The sequence below is a fragment of the Ooceraea biroi genome, chromosome 6, assembly GCF_003672135.1.
Source record: "Ooceraea biroi isolate clonal line C1 chromosome 6, Obir_v5.4, whole genome shotgun sequence".
Classification (NCBI taxonomy): Eukaryota; Metazoa; Arthropoda; class Insecta; order Hymenoptera; family Formicidae; genus Ooceraea; species Ooceraea biroi.
The window spans coordinates 14945637-14964301 of record NC_039511.1 but is presented as its reverse complement, the minus strand read 5'-3'; the positions used below and the strand labels follow the sequence as shown (position 1 = coordinate 14964301).

General features: G+C 34.9%; 5 protein-coding genes across 9 annotated transcripts; 2 read left to right on the top strand and 3 right to left on the bottom strand.

Moving 5' to 3' along the window:
* Positions 1–89: 89 nt before the first annotated feature.
* On the top strand, positions 90–7717 carry LOC105285922. The gene is made up of 10 exons (XM_026970775.1): positions 90–320; positions 504–652; positions 785–873; positions 1131–1138; positions 1210–1281; positions 1357–1455; positions 1554–1709; positions 1960–2201; positions 5298–5468; positions 5744–7717. Exons 1-10 carry the CDS (start codon positions 270–272, stop codon positions 7521–7523), a joined length of 2817 nt encoding a protein of 938 aa, XP_026826576.1. The 5' UTR covers positions 90–269; the 3' UTR covers positions 7524–7717.
* Positions 7718–8818: 1101 nt separating this feature from the next.
* Positions 8819–11577, top strand: LOC105285920 (vegetative cell wall protein gp1). 3 transcript variants are annotated; one of them, XM_011350488.2, is made up of 4 exons: positions 8819–9115; positions 9208–9780; positions 10146–10352; positions 11124–11577. In XM_011350488.2, exons 1-4 carry the CDS (start codon positions 8834–8836, stop codon positions 11550–11552), a joined length of 1491 nt encoding a protein of 496 aa, XP_011348790.1. In that variant the 5' UTR covers positions 8819–8833; the 3' UTR covers positions 11553–11577. The 3 variants fall into 3 exon arrangements, with proteins under 3 accessions (XP_011348790.1, XP_011348789.1, XP_011348791.1); XM_011350487.2 differs by having other exon boundaries at positions 8819–9139; XM_011350489.2 differs by lacking the exon at positions 11124–11577 and adding an exon at positions 10648–10821 and having other exon boundaries at positions 8819–9139.
* Positions 11578–11639: 62 nt separating this feature from the next.
* Positions 11640–12633, bottom strand: LOC113562210 (the record flags this gene model as incomplete). Its single annotated transcript, XM_026970774.1, has 2 exons — positions 11640–12399; positions 12487–12633. Coding segments are annotated over 2 exons (300 nt in total), but the record flags the coding sequence as incomplete, so codon positions are not given.
* Positions 12634–12816: 183 nt separating this feature from the next.
* Positions 12817–14396, bottom strand: LOC105285919. The gene is made up of 3 exons (XM_011350486.3): positions 13970–14396; positions 13639–13791; positions 12817–13436 (listed from the first exon to the last, which is right to left on the bottom strand). Exons 1-3 carry the CDS (start codon positions 13982–13984, stop codon positions 13113–13115), a joined length of 492 nt encoding a protein of 163 aa, XP_011348788.1. The 5' UTR covers positions 13985–14396; the 3' UTR covers positions 12817–13112.
* A 154-nt stretch (positions 14397–14550) lies between these two features.
* On the bottom strand, positions 14551–17676 carry LOC105285918 (probable kinetochore protein NUF2). Of its 3 annotated transcripts, none has more exons than XM_026970061.1 (9): positions 17652–17676; positions 16395–16554; positions 16092–16233; positions 15804–16012; positions 15569–15715; positions 15240–15475; positions 14982–15161; positions 14697–14859; positions 14551–14597 (listed from the first exon to the last, which is right to left on the bottom strand). In XM_026970061.1, exons 2-9 carry the CDS (start codon positions 16548–16550, stop codon positions 14562–14564), a joined length of 1269 nt encoding a protein of 422 aa, XP_026825862.1. In that variant the 5' UTR covers positions 16551–16554; positions 17652–17676; the 3' UTR covers positions 14551–14561. The 3 variants fall into 3 exon arrangements, with proteins under 3 accessions (XP_026825862.1, XP_011348786.2, XP_011348785.2); XM_011350484.3 differs by lacking the exon at positions 17652–17676 and adding an exon at positions 16726–17001; XM_011350483.3 differs by lacking the exon at positions 17652–17676 and adding an exon at positions 16733–16997.
* Positions 17677–18665: the final 989 nt, after the last annotated feature.

Here is an 18665-nt window from a genome sequence, read left to right as displayed (position 1 = left end):
GCCGAGCTCGAGTGTTGGCCAGTACAGCGCTGCCAACCGCCCAAAGTAACTTTCCGCGCTCGCAGGTTGCCGCGGCTGAGCTGCCGATCGATCCCCCCGCGGAGAGCGCGGCGAACTTCACGCGGTGAGGCGCGGATTGTTTATCGCACGTCAGACGCTGAGAATCACGAAGTTGGTTTTTCGTCCGGACACTCGGCGAGGATATTCCGCGAACAGGAGTCTGCCGATTGCTGTGATCAATTAATTGTTAAGGATCCTTGTAACTCGGGATGGTTCTCACGAAAGAGTACCGCATTAGCATGCCGCTCACTACGGAAGAGGTAACCTTTACGTGTTACTTGATCGCCCGATTAATTTATTTATTCGAGATGAACATAAATGAAAACAAGCTGATCTAATTGCGTCTAAAATGCCTTTACGTTGTGGTTACTTATCTCTATACGAATATGATTCTTTTATAATTAAGTTTTGCATTGATCATGCTTGGTCAATGTTTTTTGCAGTACCGCATCGGTCAATTATACATGATTGCCAGGCATAGCCATGAACAATCTGATAACGATGAAGGAGTAGAAGTAGTAGAGAATACTGCCTGCGAAGATCCTGTCCATGGAAAAGGCCAGTATACTGAGAAAAGAATCCATCTTTCCAGGTAAATTGCTCGTTATTAAACGTAGCATGTGTAGAATATTTAATTACTCAATATGCTGTTCACGAACGTTCAACAGCAAGATTGTCTCTGTTTTCTAAGTGCAATTAGCATATTGTCTTATTTCCATTGCAGTAAACTCCCGTACTGGATACAGTCTATTCTACCGCGAATATTTTATGTGACGGAGAAGGCATGGAACTATTATCCCTTTACTATCACAGGTAACCCGTTTAATTAATCTAGGATTAATTTTTATTACATTCCATAATAAGTGCCGCTTACAATGAATATCATTAATCTTTTACTTTTGCTTTTTTTCATCAAGCTTTTCTACTCTCAGAAATATTTTAACTCACTTAATATTTATATGAATGTTAACTTTTAAATCTCATAATTTTTTAATATAGAAAAGATTGCATTATTCTTTATTAATACTTTATTAATATTTTCTTGCACGCTTTGTTCATGGTGGCTGCAGAATACACTGTAAGTAAAAATGATTTAATATGAACATTACAATAAAATTTCCTGTTATTTTGTAAATTTGTTTTTTCTAGTGCTCATTTATACCTAAATTTCACATAGCAATAAATACACGATACGAAGACAACAATGGCTCAACAGAAAACGTAAGTAATTTCTCACACTTCTGAGATTGCTGCATATTTTATTATCGTTTTCTATTAATTATTTTTCAATTACAGTGCTTAGGGTTGTCGCCCATTGAATTGATCCATCGAGAGGTTGATTTTGTGGATATTGCGTACGATGAGATCTCTGCAAAGCACTACAAAGAGGAAGAAGTAAGTTCACAAAATTTTAAATGACATTAACACACACCCATATCCTTTAACACTATATTTCACATTAAGATACTTATACTTAATATTACTTCTAACAGGACCCAAAATTTTTCCAATCAAAACGGACCGGGCGCGGTCCTCTGGTTGAAGGCTGGAGAGACTCGACACAACCCATAATGTGCTCGTATAAACTGGTGCATGCTTCGTTTGAGGTCTGGGGCATGCAAACACGAGTAGAGGATTTTATACACAGAGTGAGTTTTATCTGATCAGCTAACACTTGCCTTACACTTCAATTATTTCCTACCACAAATGGTATTATGTAGATTGTACCGGAATTATTTAATTTAAAACATTGACTATCAATCTCAATTCTTTTCATTCAATAATTTTCTTCTACATGAACTATACATGTACAAAATAATAGTAACGTTACTGTAAAAAGCTCATTTTATAATTAAAAATATATACGTGCATTGATCATTCGATTTTCGGTAATTTCAGTGTATCAGAGACATCCTGCTGTTGGGCCACAGACAGGCCTTCGCCTGGATTGACGACTGGTACGATATGACTCTGGAGGATGTTCGGCAATACGAGCAGAAGATGCAGACCGAGACGAACGAGAAAGTCAGGCTAAGGAATCAGCTCAATGAGAAACAGGCCAGCACGCCGTCCTCATCCGCACCGACCACGCCGACGCCGAAGTCACCCACGCAATCAAATCGATCGTGGTTTCCCTGGTCGTAGCCACGATTAGCGTGGCTATCGATTTCGGGCATTGCGGTAACTCTTTGTCGTTTCGGTTAACATTACGCGAAAGGAACACGTGGCATTCTGTATTTCTCACATCCACATATGTATGCATTGAGCGTCCTAGAAGAGAGAATGCACAAGTCGGTACCGATGACATATTTTCTCAATAAATTTGGTTTATAATATCGAAATAAATAATTTGGAGGTTTCTTTGGAATAATTAGAATAACAGAAAATTTATTTTTAGTAATGTATCACTAAGACAATTTTCGACTTTATTACGAATCCGAGTTTTGATATTAATGTCTTCTTCAAAGTAAAATTTTCTTTTTATAAAAAACAAATTAGTATATGTAATTATCGATGATAGTTATAATACAGGGAAATTGATATCGCATTCTTTGGTGTGAATACGTCTCTATGAATGTTGCAACAAATGCGATTGTTTTTCTTGGGACACATACATATGTGTAGTTCTGTATACGTATATTTGTCATGAAACGATTTTTACTCTTACATTTCGATGTACTGCAGAAAAGTGCACCCGAAAACGCCGCATTTTGCGCGATTAGACTGCACGGTTAAATTTCAGAAGCGCCTAAAAAAAACTAAGCTAAGTGGTCTAAACCGTTCCGAGAACCGGTATAAAGTCAAAACTTTTATAAGAGAGTTAATTTACTAAGATTCTGAAGTTTAACCGCACATTGAAATCACATCTTGTACATGCAAATAAGCTCCTCTTGCGTTTTGTTAGCGAATTAGTAAGTGTAAATTGTTATTTTTATTGCGTAAAGTTGTATCGTATAATGTAATTTAATCTAATAATGTATTTTTAATTTTTATTTCCGATTTAATGTAGAGAAGCACTTGCAAAAATATATGGAATTATATGTGTTTGCAAATAACTCTTACTTATTCAAACTTTCATCGCAATAGATATAATTATTATTACTAATTCAATCAAAAATTGTTTTTTTGATATATTTTTTGCCATATGTAGACATGATATTTTAATTAAAGCGCAATTGAATTACAATTAATTTACATAAACTTGCAACGATATCAATAATGTACAAAATAATTTACAAAATAATCAGAAAGAATTTGGACGTTTGCTCCATTAATACGCCTAATTAGGATTAACAATTGGATGTAATCTGCTGACGGCTGAATGTTGTAATGGTGTAATAAGGACACGTGCCATCTCACCAACATGATCTGCCAGCAAAGTTTTACATATTGAATCGTTGACGAGTCAAAATTTGTTAACAAAAAATTAATTAAGATAATGGATATATGATTATTTTTATATTATATTAATAAGACTGACATGAAACACCAATTAATATCTTACAAGCGTTACAATGATCTGTAACTCGAACGATAGGATACAGCAAGGAAAGTTCCTGCAATCTTGTTAATTCTTCAGCTTCTTCTGGGGAGGTCGAAACTGTCTAAAAATAGATGATGAATGACACACACATACACTGTGTGTTCTAGTGAAATAAAAATTATTTAAAAATTTTAAGACATACACTGTGCAGTGTGACTCAAAATCGACGTAAAATCTTTTAACAAATCTCTATTTTTTGAAATAGTATTTCATCAGTTTAACTTACCATGGAATTTAATGTAGTTTCGGTACGGACAGCTGGCTGTTTATGTCGACGGAGTTGCTCGGCGGCTTCCGTTATTAATTCGCTGAATCTGACCGCCACTTGTTTCCATCTTATCAAATCACTGGGCTGTAATAAATAAAACTGAAATGAGCCAGGAAATTACTTTTAAGAATTTTGCTAAAATGTTGTCCTGAAAATAATATTCTTTTAAAACCAACAATTCAACAAGGTAATGTATGATCCATGCAATAATTATCACCGATAAATTAAAGAACACTGGCAAAAGGACGATAGGCAAGGGAGATCCGCGTAACTCGGAACATTCGGACGGAGGTCCTGATAAAGTCAAATGCCTCAGTAGATCCAAGATATCAGTCAGGAGCTCGCCATGACGACCGCTGACATCCTGTCTAATGAGTCCTAGAGCATCTTGCGCAATAATTTGTGCTTCCACCCCTGGATTATCAGCTGTACAAATATATTGATTTAAATATATTCATTTACTCATATTATTCATGAAATGTATATAAAATATATGACAAAAAGATTGTCACAATATTTAATATTTCACAAATTTTAATATCAATGAAAAACTGTCGTTAAATATGTATATCAAAAATTAAATATAAAAAGATTAGCTATGGGGGAGGGCATCTTTCAAGAACCTGTCTCATCAGAATTTTATGCATTTAATATCATATATGATATCGTAATTCCCCGGAAATAAAATCTTGCTGACGATGAATTTACAAACGTTTGACATCGACCAGCGTTGCATTTCCACATTGCAATTTTAAACGATAAAATCTAATCGTGAAAAACATTCATGGCTTTCTTCTTTCAAGATTGAAATTTATTGCTGTTTCTTATCTTTTATTTAGTACTCATTATTTATTATTTACCAAGGATCAGTTCTTGCACATGCTGCGGCATAATCGGTTTCTTTAAGTGGCTGAGAAAAATTTGCAAAGCCGCCGCGCATTCTAGAGCTGTATTACTCGAATCGTCGAAATGCGGTTTATGCCCTTTCTTCAAGGAATTTAATATATGCTGCCGAAGTTCGCGACGTCCTGCCCGCCGAAATAGTCCCTCCACTCTAGCATCTTTAGTCCACGCGCAATTCAAGCCAGATAATTAAGTTACTGCGTTCGTTAGAAAATATAATACGTATCTGGTAACATATGAAATACATTTACGCTCTTTCAAAAAATGTATAAGCCCTTTCACTGCGTCCAGAGACTTCTGCGATATTATGTCGTCATCTGCTTCCTGCCTGCGAGTAAAAGATTGTGGAAATATAAATAACAAAGAAGCAAATAAACAACTATCTCGTATAAAAAATTAGCGGATGTATATAAGAAGCAGAAAAACGGTTTAACATAACACGGAAAACATTTTAATTCCCAACATCATGTGTCCTTGCTGCGTGCTTTGCATGCGAGCTTATAAAGAGCAGTCGTAACTCTTTTTTTCGAATTTTTTAAGTATGTCGAGACAACTTTTTCGACATTATTTATTACTTTTCTTCTCCGTGCACGCGATCCTAATTTGTGGATCGTCGCGAAGGATTCCTAGACGAGCATCGTGTCCCTCATGTAGTCAAGATCAGCCAGAGCTTCTAACTGTTCAAGTACCATGGTAAGAACAATTCCAAAACATAAACATACAACAATTGAAACTTGAAGAACCTCTTTGAAAATAATAATGCTCAAGACCAAATGTATTAAAGTTCTAAAGATGCGATCAAATTTAAGCGTTGTCGTATTCACAACATCCAAGAAATCTAGAATTTTAGAACTTGATCGTACTTAAAACCTAGAATATAAGAAATTGAATTTGATTAATTTTACATATTTATCACATAGCTTTAAAAGCTTTAAATTTAACAAAACATTTTTGAAAAAATGTTTCAGGTATCGAGAATCGTATCGAGAATCAAATCAGCCACAAGTGCAAGATTTTTCCTTCAATCCACTTATTAAAAGTTCCATGTATCCTCGCTTAACGCAAGAAGAAGTCTTTCAGGACATGATACATGATGATATTTTATCGAATCCAAATTCATTGTCCTTTGGAAACTATAGGAGCTACCCCCAGCAAGAATTTGCAAACGAAGATCTATTTTTCAGAAATCGTCCTAATAAATTCTCGGAATCTTTAGATAGACGGGAGATCTTTTCTCAAAGCGAACCAATGAGCGAGTATTCTTTTGCTCATGTTTCTCCGCCGAGACAATCTTGTGACAGATTGGAAAATTTGTTCTTCAGAAGTCCACGCGACAAGTATTCAGTGTACTTGCCGAAGAATCAGAATTTCCAAGATTACAGGAAAAACAAAGAGGATCTTGCAAGCAAATTATTCAGCACTTATCGTGCAGATAGAGGTACGAAACCTTGGGAGGATACAAGGAGCATTTTTCCAAATAACATCTGGACACAAAGATTATCCTCAAAAAGTGAAAATTCTTTTCCATCTCATCAAGAAAATAATCTCGAGGAAAGAAGATCTTTAGTCAAGACTCCAAATTCTGTCGACCGACGATACAAGTTTGCAAATCCTCAGGAAGCGTATTATCCCGATGAATTCGGCGTTCCTGAAATTAAACATGGTCTTCATTTTCTTCCTCAGGATTTAAATACTGATAAAACAACGGAGGATGAGAGGTTCTTTAACAATTTGGACGAAGATTCGTTACCATCTTGGACTCCAAGACGATTAAAGCAAGCTGAAGATTTTTTAGAAGTGTACCCTGCGAGAGATAAACAGACGATTATTACCGAGGATGATAATGAACAAATTAATCATAATTCTCATTCAGGATTAATATTTCCTCAGGATTTAAATATCTCGAAGCCGACAAAGTATGGAAAGCCTATTGATAATTGGGATTTCGCTACAAGAAACCCGCAAGAGTCTGAAGAAATTAAACAATTCCAAAAAGCTGAAAATAATTGGCAATTTTATCCTCGGGAAAAATTCGATATTCTTTTTGCAAACGATTACTCCGATGAGGAAAATATAAATCAGGAATATTTTAAAGACAAGGTTGATAAGGATACTATCAAAATTGGAAGAGGTAATTACAATCCTTACAATTTTTCCCAAAATACAGATATTTGGAGAGCAACGCAGGATAAAGAACTATCTGACAACTTAAACTTCATGTCCGAAAATTTACATGAAATTGAAAAAGAAAAACAGGAAATATATTCTCAAGATAAGTATTTCCAAGATAAAGAAAACGAAGATGTACTTTTTAAACACAGGACGAATGCTAATACTGATCAAATGACTCGTACACCTGTAAATTCATATAAATCTTTCCTTTCTCGATACTTTAATATTTTTAATAATGCGAAGCATTCTGCCCAGTCCTCGGAAGAATCGCAAGAATCAACGAAATATAGTTCTTTACATAAAAATCCTGTAGAAGAAAGAAACTCTAGAGTTTTTGATAATAAGGCTGTTGCCCACGATGAGCAGGATTTGCTGAAGGATATTTTCGATCTAAGGGACTACAATGAATACAATATTCCTGCTGTCAATACGTGGCAAAGTGCAAAAGACAATATCCAGAACAAAGCTTCGAGCGAACTTGATCCTGATCTATTTGATGATATTGAGAGTCTTCCAACAAAACCTACGGAACCGACACCAACAGAATCTCATGCAGAATTTTCCACACATCAGTAACAATAAAAGAGAAAGGATTAATTATTAGTTATTTATTAATCATATATTATATATCTATTACACGAAACTATTTCAAACTTATCAAATAGAAACATATATTATACAATCAATTATTACTAATTAAACTAAGAATCTATTGTTGTATAATGTACACAAAAGAAAAATTTGAAAATAAATGTTTATAATATATCACATATAATATAATATATATCATATATAAAAGCAGAATTATATTTCTACAATTCCATATATTATTTGAAAATAAATCGATTATCAAAGAAAATATTTTTATGGTTTTATTTTTCCTCATAACAGTTTTAACATTCCGTTTATTTGCGCTCCTAAATACAAAAATTGTAAGAATTATCATCAATTATGAATTATTATCAATTAAGATAATCAAAACATACAACTATAATCAGTGACATATCTAACATTATGTATATAGCTTAATCTGTTATTTTATAAAAGCAATCGATATTTTCAAAACTGTCGAATTTAAAACGTTTCGCAATTTGTATTTGCTACTATTATTGAAAAATAATACAAAATAAATAAAAAAGATAAAATCATATTTTTAAATATTTGTATCAATAAAGAAATTTAAGTTATATTCTAATGTCTAAATTTTTCTCACATTATTGATCACATTAATACGTTGAATTTTCATCACGTTTGCGAAACTGGACTCTGTCAAGTCTGCGGAATTTCATGTATAAGCGAAAAGAGATGTGTAAAAAAATGCGAAATGTCGACATATACACACGTTTCAACATGAATGGAAATACAATTAGGACAACGCAATCATGCGTATTTAACAATATGCAGTAAATTGTAAAAATTGCTGTTATTGTTATTACAACATCGCTTTTCTGTTGACTCATAAGAATCTTGCTTTGCGTGCAATAAAAAATGTGAAGCATGCATACAATCTTCATTTTTTATTACTTTTTATTAATTATTATTTAAAAAATGTAATACAAAGTAAATAATACAAATGTTCAAGAAGCTTAAACATTTAAACTGTGCAAACAATGCTTATTATAGTATCACTGTTAATATGTGCTTTCAATACTATGTATTATTAGCAATAATTTCATAAATGCTATTTCATTAGAAACCTCATACAGTATTATTTTCATGCTAATTTTTCTTATAATCAATCAACTGCCATCACGTATAATTTCGTTATCATGAAATAACGAGGGCGCGTAAATTGTTTAATTATGCATCGCATTTCGCCGACGCATCGAATCACTCGCACAATTTCGCAAGCGGCACGAACGATTTCGTTAGCTCCTATTTCGCGAATGGTCGCGGATTCCCTTAAAAAACCAGTGCAGCTCGTTCTGCTTCATCAGTTCGACTTCGACTGCGACTTCGACTTGAACACGAAGATGCATCTGAAGAACTACAGCGCATTGCTCCTGCTGGCGTTCGTCGCCTGCCAGGCTGCACCCTCGCCTAAGATTATCGACAAGAAATCGATCAGCGGAGCGGAAACCGAGCTCACCAAAGACAGCTTGACGTTGGAGGATGCTGGCGCGGATAAGGACAGATCAAAGAAATCAGCGACAACCTTTTGCGTTGAGGTCCGTTCAGAAAAGGAAGAACAGGTATCCTGCAAGTTCAGCGGTCTATTAAACCAGTTGCACTTCAACTAATATACCCTGTTTCTTTTCAGGATCCTAAATTTTCCATTTTGCCGTTGCCAGCACCCGCACCAACATCGCTGACCATCGTGCAACCCGCACCGGTACCAGCTCCGACATCGATGGCCATCGTGCAACCCGCACCGGCACCAGCTCCAGCACCGGCGCCGGTGACCATCGTGCAACCTGCACCAGCACCGTGTGCCCCAGAGCCATTTTCAGTGAACGTAATCCAACCGGCGCCAGCACAAACGGAAACTATTTTTGTCCAGCCCACCCAGCCGGCTCCTCAGCCTCAGGTAGCCAACATAGTGCTGCCGCCCCAGCCAGCTCCTCAGCTAGCTCCGCAGATCGTCGTCCCGGCACCAGCTCCTGCGCCAACTCAGTACCTTAACATTCAGCCTGCCGCCCCCTGCGCCCCACAACAGACTAGCTACTTCCTACAAACCCCAACGGTGTCACAACCTGTTCAGTACCATTACCTTCAGCCGCAAGCACCCCAAATAGTACCGCAACCGACCGTGACGGTGATCCAACCAGAACCGATAAAACTGGAGCAAGAGAAATTTATTAAGCCTCAAGTAAAACCGATGTCATTAGTGCAGGTAAGATGACAATGCATTCAAATAAACATCAGTGTATCAGAATATGATAAAAATGGAAAAAAGTTATATGTGCTGAAATAATTTCAAGATAATCGGTGACAATTTAATTAAAAACTATATTGCATCTGCCAACTCTTTGAAAAATTCAATATTAAATATTAAAATAATGAAAGGATTATTGGATTATAATCTACATCGTCAGACATTATTTGCAATTCATTAAAGGCAGTTTTCCCATAAAATTTCTTTGCTATTCTCAAAGTTTCGAATTTTTAGTCATATTCTTCTTTCTAAATGAATACTACGTATGTCGTATGTGTTTTCCAGCTTTAATATTAAGTCAAATTTGTTTCTTGTTGATTCAGGTCTTGCCTGAGCAATCATCACACGACGTGTTTCAATGCAACTGTCGTCCCGAAAGCCACTTAAAATCCAGACATTCCAATATCCAGCAGCGCCTTCCGATACCCGCATCTCTTGGACCCGCACCCGCTAAAATGATGATGGCCACGCAAAGCAATCCGAATCTATCAACTGGCGTCCCTGTCCTTACTACGCAAACTAGAGAAGCGGTGAGTACGAACTGATAACATGCAAGCAATGATTATCATCAATTTTGTACGTCTACAAGCAAGCGCTATTCTGCGGTACGAACAGCGCAACTTTTGAGAAGCAATAAAACTTTGATGCGACATCAAAAGATTCCTGTCTGCGTGATGACGTTCCAATGTTTTGATAAAAAATTTCTATTAGGAGAGAAGCTTTATAGCTTATTTATAATAAAAGGTCCTTCTCTTTGTAAAGAAGGTCCAATCGAAAATAGATTGACAAAGCTTAGTTTGACATAATATTTGGTTTCACGCACAGGTTTAACCCTTTATATCTCCGGTGACCTCATTAAGGAAATTGGACCAAGCAAGTTTAAAGATCGTAGAAGTACATCTAAAACGTTGCACTAACTACGCGTTTTAAGTGCGTCTTCAACGGAACGTCCACATGTACTGTTTTTTCAGCAAATAAAAAATATTTTTTCATATGAAAGCTGCCCGATTGTTCTCTCTTTGATTCCCCCAATTGACACCCAGTCCTATGACGATCTATAGTGTAATATCTAAAACATCACATTGCGCGTGGAATCTTTTGATGCGTACAAAGTAAAATATATTATTCATACGCCTAACTCTGAGGTTCAATCGTCGAAGATTTGATATTGTTATAAGTCGAGGATCATCACACAGCCAATTCGCTCAAAGCGAAAGGCGAACATCGATTCCGAGACATCCAACTTCCAAAAATAATTCTGAAAAAATGCGATCTTAATTTTAAACAAATTTCTTTTGCAGGAACCGAGACATCACAAGCACAGAATCTATTTGACTCCGATGGACCCGTATTCCACCATGTATGCTAAACCTGCTATTGCTCCTTCATATTATGAATACAACTCCTACCTCAACAGTTATCCTGCAGTAAGCTACAATCCCAACCCCGTTTACTCTTATCCTTATGGTAACGTGCCGTCTCAAGTCACTGTGAACGCGGGAGGACCATTTCTCGGCCAGACACTATCCAGAGACGCGCAAGCACATAGCGAACCACATCAACCACATCTGATCGCTTCTGAAGTAGGTGATTTCTCTAGCAACCAAAAGCGAGCGGCTGATCCCACCCAGTTGAAGAATATTGAACAGAATGAAATAATGCAGGAGGGAAAAACAATAACCATTAAGGAGGCAAGCGCAGATACCATCAAACTCGGCAACACAAAATAAAAAGAAGAAAGAACTATCATTATCAGTAACGCATGTTTAATTTATACTGCATCATTATATATTATTATTTATTTAATCTCTCATTATTATTTGATTGTGGAATCGTTTTTTAACTTTTCTAAATATTGTAAATATATTATCAATTTCAATAAATATGTGAAATTGTTTTAGCAATATAATAAAAAAGTCTATCTCTCTTCAATTAGGTACTAAGTAATAATAATCTTGAGTTACTCACCGTTTCGAATTCTGCACTCCCATTTCCGTAATTTTTCTGTCATATGTTTTCTTTCTCGTATAATTCTTCTTCACCATGACACATATTTACACACGCAATTTTTCTGATCATGTGCTTGAAAACTTTAGAAATTGTCAAATTCAAGATTAAGCGTAATTTTTCGAAACGTTTCATTTCATTTTCACGGCAAGTTCAGGTCGTTAGATAAAGAACTTGAAGGTGTTCTGCAAAACGTTACATATTATTAAATATAGTTTATATAAAAATTTAATTATTTAAATTTTGCAATTTTTAGTTAATTTTATAACTTATGTATATTTTCTGCAAATATTAAAAATACCTATTTAATTTATTAATAGTTTTGCAGTAAATAAATGACAATTTCTGATATAAGTGCATAGAAATAGATATTTAAATAATTTAGAAATAAAGTTAAATCAGATTTCATCGATGTCATTATCGAGATGTTTGAAATTTATGGATAAAATCATTCATTATCTCTTCCAAATTTATTGCCAATTGCTGAAAACACCATTTGCTTGTCGATGGACACATTAGTGCTATGGCAATAGCACTTAATATCAACGGAGTAAATAATATCCAGATTAACTGTAAAAGAATTAGGTGCAATTAGTTATGAATTAATCAATCGAATATTAAGTTTTAGATACCTGTTAATAACATATAGTGACGTACATGAAATATCCAAGACACAAATAACCATCCAAGCAATATTGCTGCAATTGTGTTCAGATACGGAGCATATTCTGGCCGAAAAACTTGCCGCAAATAGGGTATTTTGTTGCTCAAGTCAGTCAATACAACCTCCAACTGCGTTGTTAAAAATAGTTAATGTTATAATAAAATCAAATTAGATATTAGAGGATTTACATTCATCTTTTCTTCCATAAATTCCCAGGAAACGTCAATTTAATCCATCTAGAAAGCTGCTATAAGAATGTATAAGATATTACATTTTGAGATCGAATAGAATTCTATATATACACATAAAATTTGATTTGTAATACGCAGCAGTGAAATTGTGTCAGATGTTACTGCACTTTTTATCAATCGATTACAGAACACACAAAAAGCAATAAATCGATTACTTCTCGCTACATTCATTATAGTTGTACATCATCATTAAAATAATCCTAAATACTTGTTCTTTTTGCGCACTCATAGAATTTAATTCTTCGAAATCGTACAATTAATTTTCCAAGAAAATATGTTTTGTGTTTATACATAAATTATTCGTATCAAATAATTATTTGATATAAATGTTTTTCTCGTTAATAATTCAATTTTATCAAAAATTTAGTTTAGGAATCAGTAGTGCCCGACGATATCGTTGCTTCCTCTGGTGCATTATCCTGTGACCGAGTCTCTGGAGGTTCAATAATTCCCTGGTCTACCGACGGTACAACAGCGGATGATTCGTCCTTTGTGGGTAGAATGTCCTCTGGTATCTCTTCTAGGACGCTCTTCTTATATGACACGAAAGGTGTTTGCATACCAAGTTGAACCTGTGCAACACCCGACGACGGTTCTTGCCGAGAGACGGTTTCCTCCTGATCATATTTAACAAGAGTCAACAGTGCGTGAAACGCTGAGGACGTCATTCTTGCCGCCAGGATTGTCAGGAGCTGTGCAGGACCACGTGTTCAAAATTAACTGACCACGGGGCTACTTGGCCCTGGTCTTGGTTACACATTATTTAAAAAAGTATCAAATAATAATATACGTTTGCTTAATAAAAATCCTGATATTCTCTATCTTATAAGAATGATAGTGTAATCAAAAATGGACATGAAAAAATTAGTCAGAAAATTATAACTGTACACTCACAATGATTAAATTTGCGAATTGCCGTAATAAGAATACAACAGCAGGATATATTAGGATAACCGTTATCTCCATCAGACGTGAAACGGCGGCGATGGAAAAGAGAATACCAGATAACATCAATAGGAGTATAAGTTGGAAGAGTCCAATTAATGCCTGTAATAAAAATACATCAGATGATCAGATCGTTAAAAACAAAACGTTGACTGTTTAACTCTTGCTCGAGTATAAAATCTCAAGAGATTGCTTTACCGCTATACATAATTTTAGTAAATTTGATATCATATTTGAGATCCTTGTGTATTAGAAGTCATTAAAAAAGAACGATTCTTACGCAAAGGATCCACATCGTCGGTATCTGTTTGTATCATAAGCGACAAGTCGTGTTTACAATTCTGTCAATCACAGATCCTCCGAAATCCTGCCGATAAAAATTTATGTTCGATTCATCGCATCTAACGAATTGCATTCCGCAGCGTTTCTTCACTGGATTCCATTCGCGGAAGCTTTTTAAAACGTTCAAAGTTGTTTAAAATGTTTCTACCAACATTTGGCGTGACATAAGAACCATCCAAAGATAATCATAACATAGCAAGATGTTAATATGCAACTTCACACATTACAATTGTATCGTGTACAAAAAGACGATGAAATCAAGCATTTAAAGTTTAAATTTTAAACACAGTAATTCTACGCAAAAGAGAAGAGAAAGTAAATATGCATAGTTAAATAAAATAAATGACAAATTCTTAGCAAAACGTAAAATATAATAATAATAATATAGACTGCTCTTTGTAATCTATATATATATATAATTTAAATATATAAAATTTTCGATGTAATGAGCATCTATTATAATAAGAAAGAGAAGCTTATAATCGCACGAAAATTAACAATATGTATATTTCTTTTTTGGAACGACTCATTTACTCTTTCCTCCAAGCACTTCGTAAATCACGTTCCTGTTAAAATAAAATATATCATTAAAATAATTTATTATCAACGTATATAAATATATTTATAAAAGTAAATATATTTATGATTAAATCGAAGCAACTTACATTATCAATTTCCTTGTCATAAGTTTCTTGGCAAGAGTGGAGGAAAGCTGTAGTGTCTTCCTCTACTTTTCGGGTGTCTGCTTGTATTTTATTAAATCTCGAGCATTCCTCATTGAAGGACACTTTACATGCTTCAAATTTGCTTCTCGTTACTTTCTTTTCACTAATGAATATTATGAAATATTAATTTGGCATTTCCATATTAAAGTTAATATCGAAAGTGGGGAAAAACGTGAAGATATTTTTTATCAAACAAAAAATCAATTCCAATTTATATGACATTACCTCAATAATTGATTGTACGAGCTGCATACTGAAGTAATCTCATTCTCAAGACATTGTAATTCATTCTTTTCGGTGTCCATATGATCGTTGTGTATTTTTATTTCAGTCTGCTGCTCGTTCATCGTTTTATTCAATGAATCTATCTGCTTTTTTATATCATCTAATTTTGTTTCCTTCTCTCTAGAAAAACGGTGTTTTATACATATCGTATAATTTTGTACATTTATATAACAATTTAAAAATGGATAAAATTTATACTTTAGCTCTTTAAATGTATCTGACAATGCAGCGAATGAGTTCTTTATTGACAGAATAAAATTTAATTTTTCTTCCATCTGCTTTATAGACTGTTTTTTATCCTGAATCGCTTCCTGCATCACATCACGGGCTTGCACTTTTAGGTCTTTCTGCTTTCTAAGCTCGTCCAAGCGAGATTGATACTCTTCTGGTGAATGCACCACTGCTGCTTGTTTCTCAGCTATTAGTTTGGATAGCTGAAAATTATGTCGTGCACATTAGACACCTATCTTATTATTGAACACTACGGATATTATATTATTACAAAAAATAAAGATCAACATATTTACCTTTCCTACTGCATTCCTAATAGAACCGCAAACTTCCTTCGCCTTTGCATTTTCTTTTTCCTCTTCGCTCTTTATTATCTCAAGCTCCAATTCCCTTTTATTGTTGTTTTCTATTTTTAATTCCATTTGTTGTATATCATGTTCATACTAAAATATGTTTAAACTTCTTATTGTACAATAAAAAAATTAATTAAATGCAAACACATACTTTGATAATGAAACGGAAATGAAATACCTTCTTTGTCAAAGCTAACTGCTTAGCTTTGTTCAATGCTTTATTATTCATAGACTCCAGAACTTGAGCCCTGTCCCCTTTTATTTCTTCTAACTGTCTGGACATTGCCTGAATTTGATCCATCCTGTCATTAAATTCCGACTTCTTGAGCATTGTATACAATACAAAGTTGGAAAGAAATTTTGCTTGCCTCTTAAGCCGCTTTTGCCCTATAAATTTGATTTGTAACGTCAACAATGTTATTTTTGCACAACTCACCCTTAAGAAGTTTTAAACTGAAATTTGTACCGGGACTCATGATGTCGATAAGAGAAAAATCAGATATAAATATGTTATCAAATATTTGTGTTACAACAGCATGTAAGTTTATCAGCTTTACTAGGTCAGAGTCCTTGTAATACAGCATAGCGGTATGTTGCTCTGAAAGTGGCTGCAACATTTCGACATAAACAGTAGAGTTCATTATAAATCGAGACGTAATTACAATAGGATGCAATTTCTTTGAACTATCATAAAAATTATGCATAATACATAATGTATAATGTATAATGCAAAGACAAGTTTCAGTATATTAGATTTGCAGAACCTTACCCGATCGATTAAGTTTACATCAATACCAAATCGTAACAAAAATATTTTCAGCAAGTTCACAATGTAATCTTCTGTTGGGTTTTTTAGATCTTCTAGAGTTGAGGGCAACGAAGCGTCCAGTAAAATACGGTGAATCGTGTTAACGGATGTATCCATGATGCTAAAGTAAACGTTATTTGCAAATGAAATACTTAATTCCAGTAAAAAGATATAAGCAAAGGAGAAATATGATAAGAAATTTAGTACACAACATTCATACAGATTTTCTTCATGAATTTCAGCTGGATTGTACATCTCTTACAAACAGAAAGTTCTTTACTTTGAAACTTACTAAATACCTTAATCTGTCTCTCCTTATGTCAGATGAAATTTATATCTCAAAAATACGTAATTCTTCGAGTTTCAGATTACTACGACGACAGGCTAACTTGTTTTGAAACGGTTCGGAATCATTCAAACGCATTCGAATCTAGTACTTTTTAGGGACTTTTACATCATTGAGAGATGTGTTGTTCGAGATAGAGAACCTCAAGTAAGAGTATGGACATCGTGGATCAAAAATGGCGTTCGTTTGTCACTAGTATGGTCACTATCTATGAGGAGTATACAATATAACCTTCCTTATTTTAGGGTTAAAAATATTAGTGTAAAAAAAGTAAGTTTTTTTTTATCCCACCAACCAAACCGCTCACAAAGAGTCCTGGAACTAAAAGGCGCATTACGTCAGGACTCTCCACCGGTTCCACGCTCCCGGCTAAAAAGGGTGATTTTGTACGACCTGCGTCCCCTGTGGGCCCCTGCCCCCAGGAGGTTCGGCCACCCCCCCCCCCCACCCGGACTGCGCTCGTCCAATAAAAATGCCGTGCATCCCTGTCGAGACCGTCGAGCATTTCGCGTAAGGCTGAAGTCAGGGTGCCGTTACATGGAGCGTAACTTGCGTAAGCGTAACCTGCGTAACCTAGTGAGTAGCTAGAATAGGCACACTGCGTATTCTAGTAAATTACTAGAATGCACGCTATTCTGAAAATTCCATTTTACATGGCGCGTACTTTGCGTTAAATGCGCATAAAGCGTAACAAGCCTGACCAATAACAGATCAGGACTTCTGTTGTACAATACAACAGAGATAAATCGATTGGTTGTTATTATTTAAGCGTATTGCTAAATACGCGTCATGTAAAATAGATACTTTGATGTAAGAATGTGTTGAAGCGTAATATATGTGTGTAATGTATGTACGAGTATGCGTGAAATAACCTAAATAAAGTATACGGAGTGGTTGACTGGTTGACGCGTGTCTAGCACAAAAAACCTGGAATCTCTTAAACATGGATTCTACTCTTGTATTAGCGGTTCTTGCCAACAAATTATACTTATTGTTACGATATGGTTTTCATCGATGCTGATGTGGTCTTCTCCTTCAACGTACTGCTTGAAGCACTTATGATCAATAAAATTTGTGGTGAAGCTAAAGAGCCACCCACAATATCCACATTTATGCTGTATTTTAAAAAGGAAATACATAAGTGAAAATGTATATAAGCTGCAGTAAGCTGTTGAAAATAGTCCAGACATGCAAATGAATATACCATAGTTATCGGACATAAATTGAAATTCTTTTGTCATACTATGCAACCGATGTACTGATTTATATCCAAGTAATTAAATGCATTATTTAAACATTTTGGTCCATATTCTCAGCTCACTTTTATGATAAATGCGTGCATTTAGTATATAGTTCACGTTACATATATTATAGAATATCATAAATAAATACACGCATTTATTGATAAAAGTGAGCTGCAAATATAGTCCTTTATAGAACTTAAATGCATTTCTTAAATTACCCGAATTTGATCCATTTTTTCAGAAATTTTGGCACGGCGATCGCGAATCAAAAAAGGATACACACACACTGTCACACACATGCATTTAGCGTATTTTCCACCAGAAATTGGATCGGCGTAATTGACAACAGGGCATTTATCACGTAACTTTTCCCCTAGGATAGAAAATGAAAAATGAAAATTTCTTCATCTCAGCAGCAAATCATAACGTAAAAGTTCACGCAAAATTTTCATTTTTCATCCTAGGGGAAAAGTTACGTGATAGATGCCCTGGCGTAGAAAGCGTAAACTAACTAGGCGTAAGTTTTATAGTAACTTCTATAAAATTACTAGGTTACGCTTACGCAAGTTACGCTCCATGTAACGGCACCCTTACACTACAAAGATGTATTTTAGATAGAGTCCCTTAATTGATAAACCTCAA

What these genes read in the sequence shown, in the direction of transcription:
- LOC105285922 (XM_026970775.1), top strand. Translation starts at nt 270, where the DNA reads ATGGTTCTCACGAAAGAGTACCGCATTAGCATGCCGCTCACTACGGAA. An exon ending in AAAAGAATCCATCTTTCCAG is followed by an intron (nt 653 to 784) that starts GTAAATTGCTCG and finishes TTTCCATTGCAG; the next exon opens with TAAACTCCCGTACTGGATAC. An exon ending in TAGAGGATTTTATACACAGA is followed by an intron (nt 1,710 to 1,959) that starts GTGAGTTTTATC and finishes CGGTAATTTCAG; the next exon opens with TGTATCAGAGACATCCTGCT.
- LOC105285919 (XM_011350486.3), bottom strand. An exon ending in AATTCGCAAATTTAATCATT is followed by an intron (nt 13,437 to 13,638) that starts GTGAGTGTACAG and finishes GGTCCTGCACAG; the next exon opens with CTCCTGACAATCCTGGCGGC.
- LOC105285918 (XM_026970061.1), bottom strand. Translation starts at nt 16,550, where the DNA reads ATGGATACATCCGTTAACACGATTCACCGTATTTTACTGGACGCTTCG. An exon ending in GATACATTTAAAGAGCTAAA is followed by an intron (nt 15,162 to 15,239) that starts GTATAAATTTTA and finishes CCGTTTTTCTAG; the next exon opens with AGAGAAGGAAACAAAATTAG. An exon ending in ATGACAAGGAAATTGATAAT is followed by an intron (nt 14,598 to 14,696) that starts GTAAGTTGCTTC and finishes TTATTTTAACAG; the next exon opens with GAACGTGATTTACGAAGTGC.
- LOC105285920 (XM_011350487.2), top strand. Translation starts at nt 8,834, where the DNA reads ATGGTCGCGGATTCCCTTAAAAAACCAGTGCAGCTCGTTCTGCTTCAT. An exon ending in GTTCAGAAAAGGAAGAACAG is followed by an intron (nt 9,140 to 9,207) that starts GTATCCTGCAAG and finishes GTTTCTTTTCAG; the next exon opens with GATCCTAAATTTTCCATTTT. An exon ending in AACCGATGTCATTAGTGCAG is followed by an intron (nt 9,781 to 10,145) that starts GTAAGATGACAA and finishes TTGTTGATTCAG; the next exon opens with GTCTTGCCTGAGCAATCATC.